We start from the raw sequence: 18,720 nt of genomic DNA on the forward strand, positions 1-18,720 counted from the left end.
GAACAATGTAAGGTAAACACACAAGTACGACGATTTGACCCAATGTGACCCCTCCCTTTGGAATCATTATCTGGAGTCATAATGTGGAAAGAATTGGACACACACTTGGAATTCTGGCCTGGTAAAAACACCATCTGAATTAGTCTGTATCATTATTCATAGTAGAAATGTTGATTTTGTATGAAATATAATTTCCAGTGGAAGGTCTTTGGCAGAGGTCATTGGTTTGAAAGCTGCCAATGAAACGGTATTTCAGTGATTGTTTGTGTCAAAGCAAAAATAAAAGATTTTTTCTGTTTAAATGACTGCAGCGTAAGACGACCCCCCCACCCCCACCCCTCTTACAGCTTGATGGGAGGTTTACAAAAATCAACGCTTGACTGGCTCCCTGTAAGTCATTTTAATGCCTGATGGCCAGCCTCATACAGTGTGTGTGTGTGTGTGTGTGTGTGTGTATGATGTATGGTTGCCTGGCTGAGCCCTCCCCCACCCTAACCCTTCCTAATATGATGTAAAAAGCTAATCACATGCAAATGTCTGTTGTCCCGGTAACCAGGCCTGAAAAATCCCTTTGATGTCTCCCCCCCCCCCCCCGACTCATTCTCTTCACGTTCTCTTTGTTTGCCACAGTCAACATCTCCCCCCCCCACCCCATTTTCCTCCTCGCCTCGCCCCGCTCCCGCCGATCTCTCACTCTCTCTCGGCCCTCACCATTCCAGAGTGGGAGGTGAAGAGGGTTGGGGTGGGGGGGGGGGCGAGGGAAAAAAAAAAGTTCCACTTTTTGTGTCTCTGCCTTTCTATGAGCTGCTCGCTCTTTTCTTCCTCTCTGCCCTCCACTGAGCCTCCCTGTCTGTCGCTCATTTCCCATCATTCCCACCTCCTGTCCCTTGCTCCCCCCCGGCTCTGCCCCTTCCTGTTGCCCCCCGCCCCCCCACTCCTCCCCTCAGGCCTTTATCTCTCATTCCTCACACACACACACACATACATATATTCAGTCCAGCCTCCCTCCTTTGGAGAATTTGATCCGTGCAACTATTTGATATGGTGCTGCATGTATCAAATGGCTGAGGGCAAGGGAGGCCTGCATGGAACAGCGGGCTGTTCCGTGGAGAGTCTACCCTCCCGCTGAAGATGCAACAATTAATCCATTAGTCAATCCTCTTTTTTTTTTTTTTTTTTTTTTTAAATAAATGCCACACATCTGTTTTGGGATTCAACCAAAAGCCCTGATTGTATCTTCTCCTATGATCAAGTGATCTCTCACACACACAGAACATTCAGAAAGGTGTCAAACTTGCATCCAGTTTTTATTACCAAGGAGATGATTGCTCCAACATTCCTTCCTGTAAACTGAGTAAAGTGGCCTGCAATGTCGTACAAGAATGAAGCATCCTGAAGGAGACAATCTATGCAGTTACATCTAAAAATACTATTAAACCAAGTCTCCATCACATGGAGGCACATACACAACACGTACTTGCCTTTGGCATGCAGAATATATGAACGTATTATTACATTCCGTCACTTTAAATCCTCTCATACGTCTCATGACAATGCAAAAGAGTGCATGTGTGCGTGCGAGTATACAGTTACACCTGGACAGTGACCTTAATGGCTGGATGGATGGATGGATGGCGCTGCACACCACTTCCTGTTTACTGTCAGATCCCTGGGTCATGTGATGCAGGCAGTTCAGACTGAGTGGTTTGTTTGGCCTGGTGGGGGCGCAGGGGGTCACACAATGGCCGCTTTGTGCTACTCAAGTTGGTGTCACTGACTCTGCCAACCACGCAGATTGGCATATCCAAGATGGCGGCCCGCGGAGACACCGCTGGCGCTTGTCACACTTTAATAGGCGAAATGTAGCTTTTCTTCATATCATAGACCACAGACAGCCGAGGGGGACCGGGGGGATATTGGGTCTGAGTTATAAAAGGTCTTCCTCTCAGTACAGTTTAGCTTGTTTGAGTCCACTTTCAAAGAAAATGCAAAAATGTAAACACTGGTTCTTGACATTTAATGATGTTTCTCCTCAGCTGCCACCTGAGTAAGTCACCAAAGTACCACTTCCAGTACTCACTCTTGTGTAATGACAGCTACACGGCAGTAGAGGGTGACTGACTCTGGTGAGGAGAAACCAACAGTTTGTGCACCGTTACAACTCTTGAGTAAAGCCGTTATTGTGTATGTGCAATACAAGATAATTCACCTGAGAGTAGCCTGTCGATCCAGAGCTCCTCCTGGGGTGCCTCCCTGACCCCGGGGACCCCCCCTCCTTATGGCTCCCGACGGAGGAGGAATCAGAGCAGCTGCTGTGCACTAAAGTGTGAGAGAAAGAGTTAGCAGAAGCATTTTGGTGAGACATTTGAGTGAGACAAAGAGACTCTGAGGGCATTTTAGCTACTAGCTTCCATCCCACAGGACTGTTAATTATGAGCTACAATGAGACACCTGGTGGTCATAATACGCATTACATTGGCCTACAACCTTCCAATGATTTTGTCATTCATTTTCTACCGCTTACCCTCACGAGGGTCGCGGGGGTGCTGGAGCCTATCCCAGCTGTCTTCGGGCGAGAGGCAGGGTACACCCTGGACTGGTCGCCAGCCAATCACAGGGCACATATAGACAAACATATAGACAAACAACCATTCACACTCACATTCAATTTGGAGTGGCCAATTAACCTAGCATGTTTTTGGAATGTGGGAGGAAACCGGAGTACCCGGAGAAAACCCACGCATGCACGGGGAGAACATGCAAACTCCACACAGAGATGGCCGAGGGTGGAATTGAACCCTGGTCTCCTAGCTGTGCGCTAACCACTAGTCCGCCGTGCCGCCCCCAATGATTTTGTAACTACAAAATCTTGTTTTTTTGTTGGTTTTCCAGAACCTTTCAGTTGCTAGAAGTCAGGAAAAACCTTTCTACTGCTCCTCAGAGAACTGAAGAAAGGCCAGAAAGCTGCACTCTGAGACCACTTTTGTCAAAATTCATAAGCCTTATGCAAAATTTATTTTCATTTTGTATTCACTGCACATTTTTAATTCAGGAATAAAGTGGCGGAATAAATATCAGGAAAAAAAAAAGCACCCACCTCTGTCGCTGAGGCTGCAGGCAGAGTCCAACTCTGACGATGCTTGACTTCCGCTGGCGTCCAGCAGCAGCTTGCTGGACACGCCCACACACAGTGACTCCTTCAGACACAACTCTGACAACACACAAGTCAAACACGTTCAATATTTGTACAGAGCATTCCCAAACAACAGGTGGCACTGTAACCCCAAACTGTAAAGCCGTTTTCGGGCATTTTAGTTAGAATCTGTCACAGCATCACCTGTGTTGTTGATGGCATGCGTCCACAGCAGATGAGCGATATCCTGGGTCCACGTCTTGCGCTCATCTCTGTCCCGAGCCTGAAGTGTGACGCAGTCCCGAAGGCGGGGAGCCTGTCGTACCCAAACTTCAAACTTGACACCCTCCTCACCTACACTCTGCGTCAGGCCCATGTCTGCTGTCTACATGTTGGACATGGCATGGTGATGTCACACTGGTGGACCTGGTGGACAGATCTTTTCTCTCATGACGCACCTTCATGCAGTGTTTGTAGCTATAGGCACAGCGTCCCGGCCCGGTGCTCTTGTGTTTGGTGAAGATGATAGCGTGCTGGTACAGGAAGACCCTCCTCACGCCAACACGTTTCCTGCGGGTGCCGCCACATACCATCAGCTCGCCCTGACGCACCAGCTCGCCACGCTCAGCTATGGGAATCTTGACAAGCACACATGACAACACATCAAGACGCTTATTGTTGCTATTATGTATGTCTTCTTGAAACTCTTTATGATTAGAATGTTCAATTCCCCTCCAAGCAAAGAAAGTGGGACATCCTAAAGTGGGACAAGCGCTCTCACCGGACACCCGACGATGAGGTCACTGGCCTTGAGGTTCTCGCCGTGCCGTTGGACATGTCTCAGGATAGAAAGGGCTGAGTCTGAGGCCGGGTTGATACCCCCCAGCTCCTCAAGCGCCTCGCAGTACTGCTCCAGTCTTTGAATGGGGGCCTGCAAGCAGTGAGGGAAGGACAGAGGCGAGAGGGGGGAGGCGGCAGGGAGTTTGGACTGTGGGGGGGGTTGGCGTGAGACAAGAAATATTTATTTTACTTAGAACCAAAATTATGATACATTTTCAAAACATGGATGTATAGGTGCCTCATTCTTATCCTGTATTTAAATGCACAAATAATTTCTTTCATGCCATTATTGCATCATTTCTCAATTAATCTTTGAAGAGCATTATTAAAAACTAGCTAATACCGCCACCTAGTGGCAGTTTAATGGAATTGCTCCCCTCAAGCCATGTGAAGCGCAGTCAGTAATCTCACCAGGCCGCATTCTTTTTAGCAGCTTTCCCCGCCATAATCCGTCTTAATTGGCTTTCCTCGTGTACATTTAACATGTAATCAGCTTTCTCGTGAACAGTTCATTTCTGCTCTATTTCATTTTAATAGGTCAATAATTGTGTGGTGACTTTAAAAAAACAAGATTTACTGTGAAGCTTTTGAGCTTGAGTAAAAGTACAAGATCATGTTTAAAGATAACTCACTTTAAAAAAGTCAGCAGCTTGCGTGACCAGCGTGGAGTCCAGTTCAGGTTTGGTGCGGATGTACTGGGAATACTGCAGAAACTGCTCCCGCTGTGACGAACACAAAGGAAATATTTGAAAAAATGGACGAATGACGCAACCCTATCTTAGCCGTCTACTCACATATTTATTGAAACAATCCTGTTGCAACAAGCTTTGCACGAGAGCGTCCTCCATGGCAGGGAGCAGCTCCTGCGAATGAAAGCTACTCAAACCGGCCCAGTTGGGGAAGAGGACATCTGCTTTCCCTCTGATGGAGGCCGGCGTGTCTGAGAGGTCGAGCAGGGGTAGGTAGGTCTCCTCTACCCCTTTGAGGATGGCCATGTACTGTCGCTCGCTGCTCAGCATCCTACACCAGAGCAGGTAGAGCTTACTGCGTGGGGATGGGGTAGTGGGGGGGTGAGAGAAGAAATGATGAAACACTCAGGCAGGTGCACACACAAACGCACACAAAAGAAAATCCAGTAAAATGGGGTCTAACACCTCTGGGCCGTCGATCCTGCCCGTTCAGTCCCCATTTCCCTCTCAGTCCTGCCCAACAGCACATGTTGCCGTGGAGACCCAGTGTGGTCCACCACCTCCTTGCTGCTGACCTCTACTCCTCTGATCAACACCCCACCTCCTCCTCCAGCAGTGCCGCCCCATCCTGGCATGGCTGTGGCCATGCTGGTGATGATGACCGGGTCCGCGAGTTGTCGTCGCCCCAGCCAAGACATGGGGGAGGTACGGCTCGCACCACCTGTCTGGCCATCGGCAGGTTTTGGAGTTGCGGCACCTCTGCGAGGGGCCAGTAGGGCCTGAAGGTCAAAACTGGGGTGTCTTTTTCTCGGGGGCTTGGGAGGAAGCGGTGCGTCTGTAGGCTAGGAGGAGACAGGCTTGATTAAAAATATGGTGCCGCTGTAGAAGCAGTAGAAGCAAATGAAATGTGCTCACACTCTTCTTCGCCGGATTGAGAAGGTTCTGGAGGAATTTCCCTCCTCCCGCCTGCTCTTTTTTGTTCCCTTTCTCATCTCCAATCTTCAGTGTAGAGCAAGTCTGCGGCCTGAATAGCGACGCCAGGGATCCCCAAGACTGCAAACCAACCTCTCCTCCTCCGGCCCCCAGGCCCCAGTCCCCGTCTCCTTCTGGGCCTAATACATCCCACAGGTGGCTGGCGGTGGGCGGCTTGGGCTTAACCTGGCCATGATTTTGGGCTCGCTCAGATTGGAGGAAGCGCGGCTTCACCTGCGCTACAGTCCGCTGGTAGCGCTCCATTGTCTGCGTCCAGAGATCTAGGAGTGCCCCACCACCCAGCTCGATGGCCAAGGACTGGGCATCCTGGAAGCGGGACGGCGGAATCGGAGGGAGGGAGGCCAGTGGGCAGAGCGGGGAGGAGGAAGACGGGGAGGTGGAGGACACCTCATCGCACCACTGGGTGGCCTGGAATGAAATATTACATTTTCAGGTCAAAGCATCCTGCATTCGTCATGCGTCAACCGACCTCGGTCAGAGTGGAGAGCAGCCTCTGCGTGTTGTCCAACGTGGTCCAGCAGTCGGACAGACAGTGGGACATGTCGCGCAGACGTTCCCTGACCGGAGGAAGTTGGACCTGGATGTCATTCAGGCCGACCCAGTCCAACTCAGACCAAGTCTCCAATTCACTGAGCACTGACAAAGTCCGACTGTGCAACTCCTAAAATGATTTAGTGTCAGGTATTTCTGAACATTACCACTAGGTGGAGTCAAAGCAATTGACAAGATATGTAAGATATGTAAGATAACCCCTGAAACCAACACTCACGTTTGCAGTTTCTCGGAATGTTTTGAACTTCTGCTGTTTGAGCGAAAGTCTGCTGAGTGAAAGAGGAGGCTCCTTGTAGTCGTCCAACTGCGACTGGACCTGCTCAATCTCCTGGTCACACTGGGATTGAAATCATACCGACATTAGTAAACACAAACACAAACACATCCCCTGCATTTTCCTTCATGCTCACCTTCTTCAGCTCATCCACCAGGGTGGCGAGCCGTCCGAGCGAGTCCAATTTGTGACCTCTCTGGTTGGACAGTTGCACCAGTCGATGGAGAGCATCGTCCACGCTGTCGTAAAGTTTGGAGGTCGCAGCGAGCGCCGCCCTTCAAGGAGGAAAGACACTGCATTTTAATGAGTGAGAATCCCAGTTGTGCAACTCCTCTTATCGCATTGTTCGTGTTTAATCTGCCAAAACCTTGTGGTTTGCATACAAAAATAAAACAGCACAAACACAACAGTCTTCTCCTGCAGCTGGTTGCCATTATTTATCCAGAAAACAAACAGCTTTGTTCCCAGTCTGGAAGTCATCAACAAATTCAAGCAACAGTGGAATGTTGTATAACTACACATTAAGATAATGTTAGATCTTTAATGACCAAGTTGAGAACATTACAAACTGTACGCTTTTGTTACCTGCAATCTGGCGACTTCCTCGCCAGGCCAGATGCGCTATTGGTCAATCCTGCGAGCCAAGCCCCGCCTTTTTGCTGGAGCTCTGTCAAGTGCTGATCAGCGAGAACGCTTGCCATGAGGCGGCGGTGCTTGTCGATGCTTGCAGGAACATCCTGAGGAACCAGCAGTCACATTCTCCGGTCGACAAATCGATCCACTGACAGCTTCACACTTACTTTGATGTTGGTCAGCATTGGCTCCGTGTCCATTGACTGCAGTGCATTTCCGAGCAGGAGGAGGGCGCTCTCGCAACGCTCAGTCAAGCTTTCCAAGCTCTGAAAGAATTTAAGATTCTTGGGTGAGTTGGGTGACCATTTCCTGCTTATATTCCTCTCTTAAAGAACATTAATGGAGGGGAAGTGTTTCTCACCAGTCTAAAGGAGATCCAGTCTGAGTGGCAGTGGCTGAAGTCCCCTCCCATCTCTGTGGGCAGCTGTTGCTTGTCTACAAACTGCTGAAGGACCCCTGTCCCTCGCACCACGTGGACCTGGGACAGGAAAAGGATGCAGCCCTCATGCCAGGAATGCAGTCTGGAGCATGTGGCAAAAGGCTCCACTGAAGGTCAATAAGCGTGTATACTGTATGTGCTAACCCAATTACGTGTTGCCACTTGACACAACAAGACAACAATCTGCAAAGTAAGACCAGAATAACCTGCCCAAAGGTTTCATTACATAAGACATAAGGGTAAAATAAATCAGTTTGAAATTGAATTGAGTTAGGAAATTTGCCATAATATATGGCCGTATAGTGTTGAAGGAAAACTGCACTTAAAAAAAAAATGGCCATCATCCATAATCCTTATATAAAGACATGAACACAAGTCTTATTCTTTTATGTACATTCTAAAGCTATAAAAACAGATAAAATGGGACACACCAATGTTGCCTGTAAAATCCACTATTAAAGGGGACCCATTATGCTCTTTTTCGGCCCTGTGTATTGTTGACTCATATAGATCAGCTACACACTACGAACAGCACAGAAAGCTTTCTAGATCTTCCACAATCTGCACTTATTCAGCTGTATTTCGTTTGATTTTGTGTGTCCCATGAAAACAGTCTCTTTTAATGTATTCCACCCGTGGCCCGCCTCCAGGCCCTCTTTTCTTTTTCTAGCCTCTTTTCTTGAGAAACTTGGCCTGTCCCATCTCTTAAAAGCAGACATTTTAAAAACATACCATTAGATCGCCGTTTATTGTCAACTCCTATACCGTTTGCAGCTAGCGGCACAAACCGGAAGTCCTTTTAAACACTCACGATTGTGACCAACCACAGCACAGTAGGCATTCCTGGAGGCGGGCCGTGGGTGGAAAACATTAAAACAGATCATTTTCGCGGGAACAACAAAAACCAAAGAAATACAACTGAATAGGTGCAGATTCTGGAAGAAGTAGAAAGCTTTAAATGTTGGTTATCATGTGTAGGAGTCCACAACTCAATACTAAGTACAGAAAAATTAGCATAATAAGTCCTCTTTAATACAAAGTTGTACCAACTGGGTTACTCACCTCTGTTCCTTCAAGGTTGCAAGCTACAGTCTCCTGCTCTTCCTCCACCAAAATCAACAACGAACCGAGACCATCAGGAACCAGCCGCTGCAACGCACATACTGTATAAAATGAGCTTCTCCATGCATACATATATATATATACATTCATTCATTCACTTCACGTTAGTTGTCTCTCACCTGAAATAATCTTATTGCAGAGAGAGATTCAGGAGTTGGCAGTAAGCGTCTGCTATCCATCAACACCGTCACACCTTTTTCTTTGGCTTCAGGCCTGATAATAGCAGATGGAGGGAATTGGGTATCAGAGTCTGGTATTCTGTGTGAAGTGGCTAAAATGCAAGTGTGAGGTTACCGTGTCATCCTGTGGTAGCAGGCCAGGATCCGAGCCATCTCCTGGTTGTTGGAATCCTGCCTGAATGTATCTGTCTCTGCAACAACTAAAGCACGTCCCAACCTGTCCACCGTACCTATGGCCGGTCAGGATGTGGTAGCATTAAATATGAAGATGTGGAATCAATAGTAGAGTAGAATGTCCTGAAAATACCTATCATCCTCAGCCGTCCTGACTCCAGGAGTTCTGCATCCAGTTCCCGAAGCAAGGGATGGTCTTTAGATGCGATGCCGTTGAGATTGTTACCCGAGACATCCTCGCCATTTGAGTGGTTAAAGGAGGCTGACTGGCCGTTGCAGACAGGCAAAGATGGAGCCACTGCTGTGAGATACAAAAGGAAAATTAACTCATTCTGGTTTCTCTTTGGAAGTACAGTTTTTCATCCAACCTGAACTGCTGTTCTCAGAGTCATCATTAGGCAAAATACATTCTCCGTCAGATGTTCCAGCATGTCCCATTGGTTCCAAAAGGTGTTCCTCTGTTACAGGCTGGTGGGTTGAGCCGCAGCAGGAGGTGAAGCTGGGATGAGGGGCAGCTTTTCCCTGTAGTTTGGAGCCCTTCTGGGCAGCACGTCCACCAGACCTTGCCCTTCCCTTGGCTCCCCTTCCTCGCCGCTTCCTCCTTCAGATGAAGCACGGGACACTTTGATGAGATACTAAAAACTTATAGTAAAGTTTCGCTTTGTGCATAAGCAATACCTTGGAGCTCTGAATCCTGAAGCTTTGACTTCCTTTCCTTTTGAACACTCTTTAGTCTTCTTTGTACTTTCATCCTTTATCATATGTGATATGTTAGCACCAGCCATGACGGTACAGGCTGCAAGTCCGGTAAATGATAATTGTGGTACATCCGATGTTGGCGTTGCCGCATCACTATCTCCACCAAGTGGTTTATCTGTATCCTCAAAAACAGAGTCTGAATGGGAGCCCTGGTCCGAGCATCCCTCTATAACATGTCCGACTTGGGGGTTAATAGAGTCAAGGAATTCACTGGGGACAAAACTATCACCACTCTCAGAGTCTTTGCTCTTATGGTCGTCTTTATATGACTGCATAATCTCAATCTCTCGTTCGCCACCAACGCCAGGCCGTCTCTCTCTAAACGGGCAATCAAATCTTCCCTCAGTGTCTGGGTTTGTTTTATTACCATCATCATCGTCATCCTGGGCAGACGAGGAACAAGATCGTCTTGCTTCTGTTTTTTCTGGTGGAGGCATAGGCAGTCCTCCATGCTCCTTGGGGGTGGTTATGTCTGATTTCGTTCCGGAAATCCCTCGAAAGCTGCCAAATTCATCCATGCGTCCGTAGCCCACGAGTTTCCCCCGCCGGATTTTAAAAGCCCTACCCCTTTTGCAAAGAGGCAACGTCTTGGTTTTACAAATTGAATGCATCTCCAGGTACCTGTTCCTTTGGTCAACACCTCCATCTGGACCTCCTCTTGGCTCCAACAACTCCACATAGTCGCCATCAAATTCAGGGTGTCTCACTGTCCTCCCAAGGCCATCTTCACTACGCCTCCGCTGGGGTCTTACTGGCTCTGAGTCCAACCCATCCGGGAGTAATACGTTCTCTTCCTCCTCATCCCAGGACCAGGAGTCGAGCTCCCCAGAAGAAGAGCCACCCCATCCTCCAACGCTGCTCCCCCCCTCACTGGGAAGTCGTTGGGGTAGGCCAGGTTCTTCAGTTGGGTCATGGAGGAATTTGGGGTAGACCACCTCTTTCCATGGAAGGCGCACCACACCATCACAAGTGCTCACCAAGCAGGTGTCCAAACCACCGCCAACTACCGAGAGAGGAAACAAGCTGTGCTCAGCATGAGCCACATGGTAAGCGATAAGGCCCGTCTGGGCTTTACCTTCCCTCTTGTGGCCACGTTCTTTGTTGATGCAGTGCAGCCACTCGCTGGTAAACACAAGGGGGTGTTGGGACTCGGGCACCAGAATTTCCTGGACAGTGCGCCCCCCTGGGGCCAGACATTTCAGGGCAAGGCGGGGACAGCGTGTGGAGAAGGGCACCACCTGTAGGTAGAAGTCATTGCAGCGCAGGAGCCTCCAGTCCAGTGTGGACAGCTGGACCACCACTTTCTCACCAAGACACAATGGCCAGCCAGAGTGGAGGAAGAGACAACCTAGGTACTGAGACTGGGGGAAGGGGGGGCGTAGAAAAAGACTACGGTCAGCTAACAAGAAGACTCAAAAATGTTATGTCATGTTTAGGCTACAGTAGAACTTTGGCTAGCATCATTAATCCGTCCTAATCTTTCAACATATCTGGAATCTGTCGTACTAATGTTGGTGACTTTTGATCTTCCTTCTTAGCCAGTCGACATTCTGTAGCTCCACTGTGTCCTCCTCTAGCTCCTTCCCTCCTCCCACGTCTTTCCTAAGCGCTTGTGCCCCCCTTTCACCCCCAATCCTCAAAGAGCCCACTATAGTCTGCAACTTAGAGTATCTTCTATTTTTCAGGCAGGCTAGCTTGTGAATGAAGCCCACGCTACCAATCTCAGTTAAAGGTCAAGGTCTCTCTCTCTCGCTCTCTTTTCCTTCTCGTTCACATCTGGAAGGAATTAATGTCATGACTCACCATCTAACTGCAGCTCAGCAACAAGGAAAAACAAAACTTTGCGAGTGCAAGTGTGTGTACATTGAAGAGATTCAACTCAAGAGTACTTTATAATGAGCTAGAGCTGTGTGTATTTATCCTAGAACGTATTTATTCTCCAACAGACTCACACAGGCATGTTGCTGCAGCTTGTGCAAGAGGTGTTTGGCAGGAACAAAGTAGTCCAGGAGGTAGCGCAGGCTGTCATGCTGGTAGGTGGACTCCAGCACGGAGAAGACCTGGGAAAGCACATGGAGGGACATAATGACTATGGAGCATCAGCTGGATGAATGATGCCATGTGTCCAATAAGCTGTGTCCGTGTGTGTGAGATGTACCTGTGAGAGGAGAGGAGGTGCTGTGCTTTCAAATGGAGGGTAAAGAGATGAGAGCGCCCCCTGCACACAGTCCTCCATGGCCTCTGATGCCTGATTCGGACAAGAGAGGGTGAATCAAGTTTGTGAAGTTTGTGTTCTACACACACACACACACACCTACACACATTCTCTCTCCTCTTGACTTCCTGTTGAACATTCTGGGGAGTGTCAAACATTTCCCTCTGAGGACACACACACACACACACAAGCTTTTCCCAACTTTCTTTCTCCAACACCCACCCAAACACCAGACAAACCCCCCTCCCAAACTTCCTCCACTTGTGTTTTCTTCCCTTCAATTTTCCTCGTTTCACCTCCACTTGTGTCATCTGATAACAATTACAGGGGATTTTCTCTCCCACTGCTGCCACATACATTTAGGATATTTTCTCATTGGTACTGTGTTGGTTGGTGTGTTAATACACACAGTAAGTAGAATTGTGCTCTCCTGGAAGCCAGTGTTGTTCTAACAAGATATCTAAGGCTCTTAGGATTCCTTTCAGTGTCAAAAAAGACACTGTGTTCCCACATCTGCTATTAGGATTGCTAAATATTATAAAATTTAGGGCCTTTCTAGTTAAGATTTCCACATATAACAAATCATGTTTGTAGTTTAAGTATTGACTAGAGGTGAGGTGCAGCTCCGTGGAAAAGTGGCAAGTTGGTGTGATGGGTCCCAAGGTTGCTGTAGTAACGCCTGATTTGGGTTTCTAAACTTTGAGGTGGAATTGTGTATCCCTTCTCCTGAATAGCTCTTAACTTGAAGAGCAAGACCAGCTGAACTCTTTAGTTGTGCGCTCATCTTTCCTAAGAAAGTGCAAACATGACATGCAAACACAAACAAGTACACGGAGAGACACAAAATCAGACAAATAGGATAAAGAAAGAGGACAGACAAGTCACGCAGACAGACCTAGACAGAACGTGTTTTGCGAGACAAGACTGAGGAGGTGGAGAAAGGAATCAGTGGGAGAGAAGGATGGGAAAATTGAGTGTGTATGATGAGAAGCAGATGTGAGGAGCGTCCACAGACTTGAGGACAGCGATGGGCTCTGAGAAGCTCTGCATGGAGAAATGAGAACATATACCACAGAGGAGGGACGCAGTAGAGAAAAGGGGAAAGAAGAATTCCGGCCTGTGAATCACTGTCATGTGTACAAAGTGGACTTCCAGATGCCTCTGGCGAGTGGCCTTGTGTCATGTATTATGGGATGCGACATCACAGACGCATTTTCAGCATGCGTCCTCACATGAGGCATGACTGTCAATGTCATGTCAGCTTTTGGTTGTCTTCAACTGTCTAATACACCCTGGACTGGTTGCCAGCCAATCACAGGGCACATATAGACAAACAACCATTCACACTCACATTCATACCTATGGACAATTTGGAGTCACCAATTAACCTAGCATGTTTTTGGAATGTGGGAGGAAAGCAGAGAAAACCCACACATGCACGGGGAGAACATGCAAACTCCACATAGAGATGGCCGAGGGTGGTTTTGAACCCTGGTCTCCTAGCTGTGAGTTCTGCGCGCTAACCACTCGATCACCATGCCTCCCTCTTTGCAGCCATGCTTTAACAATAAAGTTTTCTCAGGTCCACAGCTGTTTTGAATCTTCCTAATTATTACTAGTATGATACTGTAAGTCCAAAGTAAGGATTTTGGTGTTGAAACGGAAGACCGGAAGAAAGGCAGGTGGTACCAGATGAGTTAAGAGATAGTGTACCGAGTCCCTCTTTGCATTCATTCATTCATTTTTTACCGCTTTTCCTCACGAGGGTCAAACAACCATTCACACTCACATTCAAACTTATGGACAATTTGAAGTCACCAATTAACCTAGCATGTTTTTGGAAAGCGGGAGGAAACCGGAGTACCCGGAGAAAACCCACGCATGCACGGGGAGAACATGCAAACTCCACACAAAGGAGATGGCCGAGGGTGGAATTGAACCCTGGTCTCCTAGCTGTGAGCCACCATGCCTCCCTCTTTGCAGCCATGCTTTAACAAAGTTTTCTCAGGTCCACAGCTGTTTTGAATCTTCCTCATTATTACTAGTATGATACTGTAAGTCAAAAGTAAGGATTCCCTCACCAGGCACTGGGGAATAGCTCAACAAAGACAGGAAGTGTAGTTAACAAGAGATTCCACTGATTGGCAACTCTGCTGTCTGGTTCCTTTTTTGCGTAAATACTTGACTTTTTTTTCCTTTTTGAATCATGGTGTTCCCACCTCCATGACTGCAGAGAACACAGAGAACCCTCTATTCACAGGAGCATGTGCAGGCTGTGACAATGTGTGTGTGTGCACAACTGCAAGCATCTTGTGTTCAATTAGCGGCCATGTTTTTCCTCAGCCCGCTTGTGCAAACAAACCACTTCCTGCCCGGGCAAATCGACATGTTCAGATTTGACGTTTTCCATCCAAAGTTTTTCCACAGCTGAGATGACGCTGCACATGTTTAAAGCCCTCAAGTCCGAAAACCCTGGCCTTTTTTCCCCCCCTCCCACTCTCTTCTCTCCCATGTCCAATGTGGAAAATGCGGCATCACCGAAAACCGCCGCGGCTGAAAATAACGAGTAGGCCTCGACTCTGCCTCCCCAGGCGTTCTGCTTTTTCACTTCCTGGCTCGGGCCAAAGTGCTCCACCCTGCACAACACACTTTTTGTTGTTTCCTCCATCCACTCACAGAGTCAATGTCCTGCCTGAGTCACCTCCTCGATGGCGCCTCAAAAGGCCAAAGATGGTAAAGCAACATGCAGACATCCACACAGCTAAAAGTTAACTCACATAGCCCCACTTTTGAGAATCATTGTAAAAGTTCACTTAGGGTCACCAAAACAAGTTGGAAAAAAGCCTCTCATCATATGACATCACATTTGCATACAGGTAATAGTCATGCTGAGTCAGAATAAAAACAACTTACCATGACTGAGACAGGAATCAAACTCAATCCACAGCCGTCTTCCTGGACTCGCTTCCTCTCTGCATCTCCGTAGTCACACTTTGTTCCCTTCAAACTTTAATCACCCATGTTACCCCGCCATCATCAACATCATCCCCTCTCAGAGAATCTCAGGCTCCTTCTCCCGCACACTCATTGCTGGATTTCCCAGGCTAGGAATGTCCAAGCTGCATATTCCTCACTCCCACATGCCTCCCAAATCTCCTCCCCCACTTTTCATCCAACAAGAGCGCTGCAGTCTCTTTTTACACTCCAACTTTCCATTCTTAGCCCTAGAGGGAGCTAAGCGAATAGACATGGGTGAGGCAGTTTTATTGCAAATAGAAATGTGTTTTCACAGGGTTGGTGGTAGTGTGGGGGTTAGTGGTTGAAGCAATGCAAGCTAATGGCAATGGTAATGGCTTAATTCTAACTTAAACATGCATACAGGTTACATTGGAATACATCATATGTTACAATTCACAGCTCCATGTGTCCCAAAAAGTATCTGTGTTTGTCGCTCTGCTGCCGACTTTCTGCCTTGTGTTGCAGTGCACTACCATGTCTGCCAGGGCGGCGCTACCTGTGCACACCTGCTCATAATTACTCACTGGTTTAACCCAGGTTCGAAGGCAGATTGTCTCTCCATGCACACCAGTCTCGTTCGATGCCTTACCTGTTTAGCTACACTCAAATAATTTGTTGGGCGAACGTAATAAAATTATGGAAAGAATTTCCATCTAATGAGATACAATTTTGTTGAACCAACTAATTGCAAATATGTTGAGTGAACAAGTCTGTACTAAGTATTGGTGTTACCATTACAATGTTTAAATCCAACTTAATTTGTATAGGTTGTTTTAACATATTTACTAAAGTAGAAGCTGACTTATTTTCCTTTGGTTACATTAACGTCTATATGATTACGGGTATCTTATTTTTACAGGGTAGGTACAGCTACAATTTTAAAAAGGTAAAATAACACCAGTTATTTAATCCTGACTTGACTAAACTTAAAGTTCAGTCAAAAAGTTAAAACTGAGACAAAACTTTTTAAAAAGGAAAATAAACTCTAAAATAGTACCACAAAACAGACTTAATTTGAAAAATGACTGTATTCTTCAAATCAGGCAAACAATGACGGACAAAAATGCATATCTTGACTTGATTGCCACTACATTTATGAACTTAAAGTACTCTGTCATGAACCTGAGACTGGCTGATGACACGTTGTCTTCGCAGTAACTCTTTGGTTTGATGAAGCTGAAGAACCAGTCCCTTTCACAGGTGGATGGCAGATGTAGGTAAACTTCAACAGGAGACCCTTTTAGTTTGTGACACAGGACATCTTCATCGTATCAAGTTCCTGGGGTAAATTGAGACAGGAGTGCGGACAGGTCAGCTTTGTTTCGTGACTAACAATCAAAAGCAACACATGTCAAAGGTTAATAAAAAGCTTTAATACATAATCATGCGGTTTTTACTAGTTATAAACTTTTCCTCACAGTCTGGCATATTTCTTAAATAAAAAAAATAATGCTGTTCTATAAATTTAAATATAAATGTTAAGTAACAGTACTTGAAAAATGAGCTTTACTGCTTTGAAACGTACAAATAACTGCCTAAAGAAACATCACCATAAAAATATTTGTTCAGAAAATGCATAGAGGAACACACCATTCATACACCCACACAAATTAACATTAATATTTGATTACACATTTTTGGGGATGAAAAAACCTTACAAGGAGCAGGGATTGTCTTCATTCTGTATAATATAAATGTATAATCTGGCTTGCTGCTCTATCAAGATGTTAACTGTCAGTATTTTCAGCCCCAAACCGTGGTAAAGGGCGGCCTGACTTCGGCAGAGAAAGAAACACCGTTGCCGGCCAGGCAACTTTATTTTTAGACAGCTCGACCCGCCCCACATAGCTGGCCAAACACATGCCTGCAACAAAGAAACTTGTGATTTATGTCCCGCTTTGTGAAATAATGTCAATAATTCCATTAAATACTATTTAATGCATTATACTATACATTTGGGAGGACGTGACGTGCACTTCAGCCTAACACGACCACTTTAGCCTCAGCCGTTTTTAACCTGATCTGTAATTCCCAAGTTAATTTTTACAGGCATGTAACAGCACACTGTCTTACAATTGTTCATTTTACCAATGAACTTTAACTGGTCTAGTATGTTGTCTACGTGGTGTTTAACAATGAGCAGCAATTTAGTTTTAGCTAAAAGGTAACAACACAAAAACTACCAGTCATAAGTATCTAAATACATAAAAAACGAAAGAAAGAAAGAAAGATGACAGAATTAAAAGGGAAAGTGAACTTACCAATTTAGGTCTTTCGCCATCAGGGATGGTTTAGGTTTAGGCAGTATAGGTTAGCTTCCCAACTCTCCGCTATGGCGCTTCTCCACCGGAAGCTACCTTAGCTGATGAATAGGGCCTGTGACGTGTTATGCCACCTTCTGCTCTGGAGAGGTATTGCAAATGGGATTCCAAACTGAACCCATTAGTTTGTGCAGACATAAAGCAATCTAGTAGTGTTAAGGTTTTTGCCACCATGTTAAAACTACGTGATTGAAAAATGTCTAATCACTAAACATGAATAAATATAGCAGAAACTACATGTTACACTTTTATTGATAAAGCAGACACCCATGTTGCTTTTTTTGAGTGTAGTTTTCATGTTGTATGTGTATGTCTACTACTTGGTTTATGTATTTTTCTGCCCTGCTCTGCAGCTCTGGCAGTAGCTTGCATTGTATTTTTGTGTGTAGTTTTTTCCAGCAGCACTTTTTATTACCTTGTGCTTTTGTCCTGCTAGTCATTTTTGTTTGCTTCCTGTACTTTTTGTTCCACTTCCTGTGTTTGTATGTTACCCTATCGGGAAAAGTACATTTTGTGTATTAAACCCTTATTCTTTCTATTTGTTTCATTGTGTCATGTTTGTGCACCACCTGTATTCAACATGTACCATTTACCAATTTTGAAATATAACTTAAATTGAAATACCATCAGAAAATACGACAGTATCACTGTGTGTTAAGTAATATATTACAACTTACTATATGTAACATTGACAGTAAATAATCATAAATATATAATAGTGATGAAAAGACAAGACAAGAGTGAGTCCAGACAATGTAATACTTGAAGTAGTTTAAGGAAATTAAAAGTTTTTCATGCTGTTCACACCTACAGTACAAGTGTTTGTTAAATTTTTCCTCGTATGGTCGTATTTCATAAAATTTCTGGGGAGCAAATTGTTTGCTTCATAATTTTTGTTGCTTGAAGGTTGATCACAAACTTGCTTTCTGCTATTACCAAATTGCATTATTTAAAATTTAGTTACTCAATCAGAATCAGAAATTGTTTTATTGCCAGGTATGATCAAACACATATTAGGAATTTATTTTGGCAAAGTACGTGCAGATACATATATTAAAAATGAAAATACAAAATATACAGTATAAATGTATATACACAGTCAGTTTTTTGTTTGTTTTTCCGGAAGCACAGTCTGATTATTATTTCATTATTATTATCAATTTAGGCTCAAGGATAAACTGTTTTTAATCAAACCATCTTTGTAGTGTAGCAATTTAATCTGTGACATTATTAACACTTAACTCTATTAGGTAGATGTAAAAGGCTTGAGTGCGATAACACAAGAAAAAAGGAAAACAAAAAAAAATGTAATAATTATGTGATGTTATGAGTAGAAAGAGTGGGGTGTGATGTACTGACACATGGTGGCGTCAGACTCC

At 45.6% G+C, this 18,720-nt stretch overlaps 1 protein-coding gene across 2 annotated transcripts; it reads right to left on the reverse strand.

Annotated features, from left to right (window-relative positions):
* Window positions 1–1,294: 1,294 nt before the first annotated feature.
* arhgef40 (Rho guanine nucleotide exchange factor (GEF) 40) lies at window positions 1,295–18,717 on the reverse strand. 2 transcript variants are annotated; one of them, XM_078796451.1, is made up of 27 exons: window positions 17,282–18,717; window positions 14,916–16,299; window positions 11,946–12,035; window positions 11,740–11,847; window positions 10,863–11,148; window positions 9,707–10,790; window positions 9,397–9,629; window positions 9,162–9,329; window positions 8,970–9,084; window positions 8,795–8,888; window positions 8,616–8,702; window positions 7,476–7,592; window positions 7,282–7,380; window positions 7,067–7,218; window positions 6,618–6,756; window positions 6,425–6,544; window positions 6,125–6,316; window positions 5,578–6,063; window positions 5,128–5,504; window positions 4,768–5,017; window positions 4,606–4,695; window positions 3,915–4,121; window positions 3,592–3,771; window positions 3,338–3,518; window positions 3,098–3,211; window positions 2,210–2,319; window positions 1,295–2,123 (listed from the first exon to the last, which is right to left on the reverse strand). In XM_078796451.1, exons 2-27 carry the CDS (start codon window positions 14,916–14,918, stop codon window positions 2,097–2,099), a joined length of 5,109 nt encoding a protein of 1,702 aa, XP_078652577.1. In that variant the 5' UTR covers window positions 14,919–16,299; window positions 17,282–18,717; the 3' UTR covers window positions 1,295–2,096. The 2 variants fall into 2 exon arrangements, with proteins under 2 accessions (XP_078652577.1, XP_057923847.2); XM_058067864.2 differs by lacking the exon at window positions 17,282–18,717 and having other exon boundaries at window positions 14,916–17,273.
* Window positions 18,718–18,720: the final 3 nt, after the last annotated feature.

Source organism: Doryrhamphus excisus, linkage group LG2, assembly GCF_037039965.1.
Source record: "Doryrhamphus excisus strain RoL-2023G ecotype Guam linkage group LG2, RoL_Dexc_Guam_v1.1, whole genome shotgun sequence".
NCBI classification, from domain to species: Eukaryota; Metazoa; Chordata; class Actinopteri; order Syngnathiformes; family Syngnathidae; genus Doryrhamphus; species Doryrhamphus excisus.

Coding starts and splice junctions, on each gene's coding strand:
- arhgef40 (XM_078796451.1), bottom strand. Junction 9,085..9,161: donor AGGACGGCTGAGGATGATAG/GTATTTTCAGGA, acceptor GACCGGCCATAG/GTACGGTGGACAGGTTGGGA. Junction 3,212..3,337: donor GCATGCCATCAACAACACAG/GTGATGCTGTGA, acceptor GTGTGTTGTCAG/AGTTGTGTCTGAAGGAGTCA.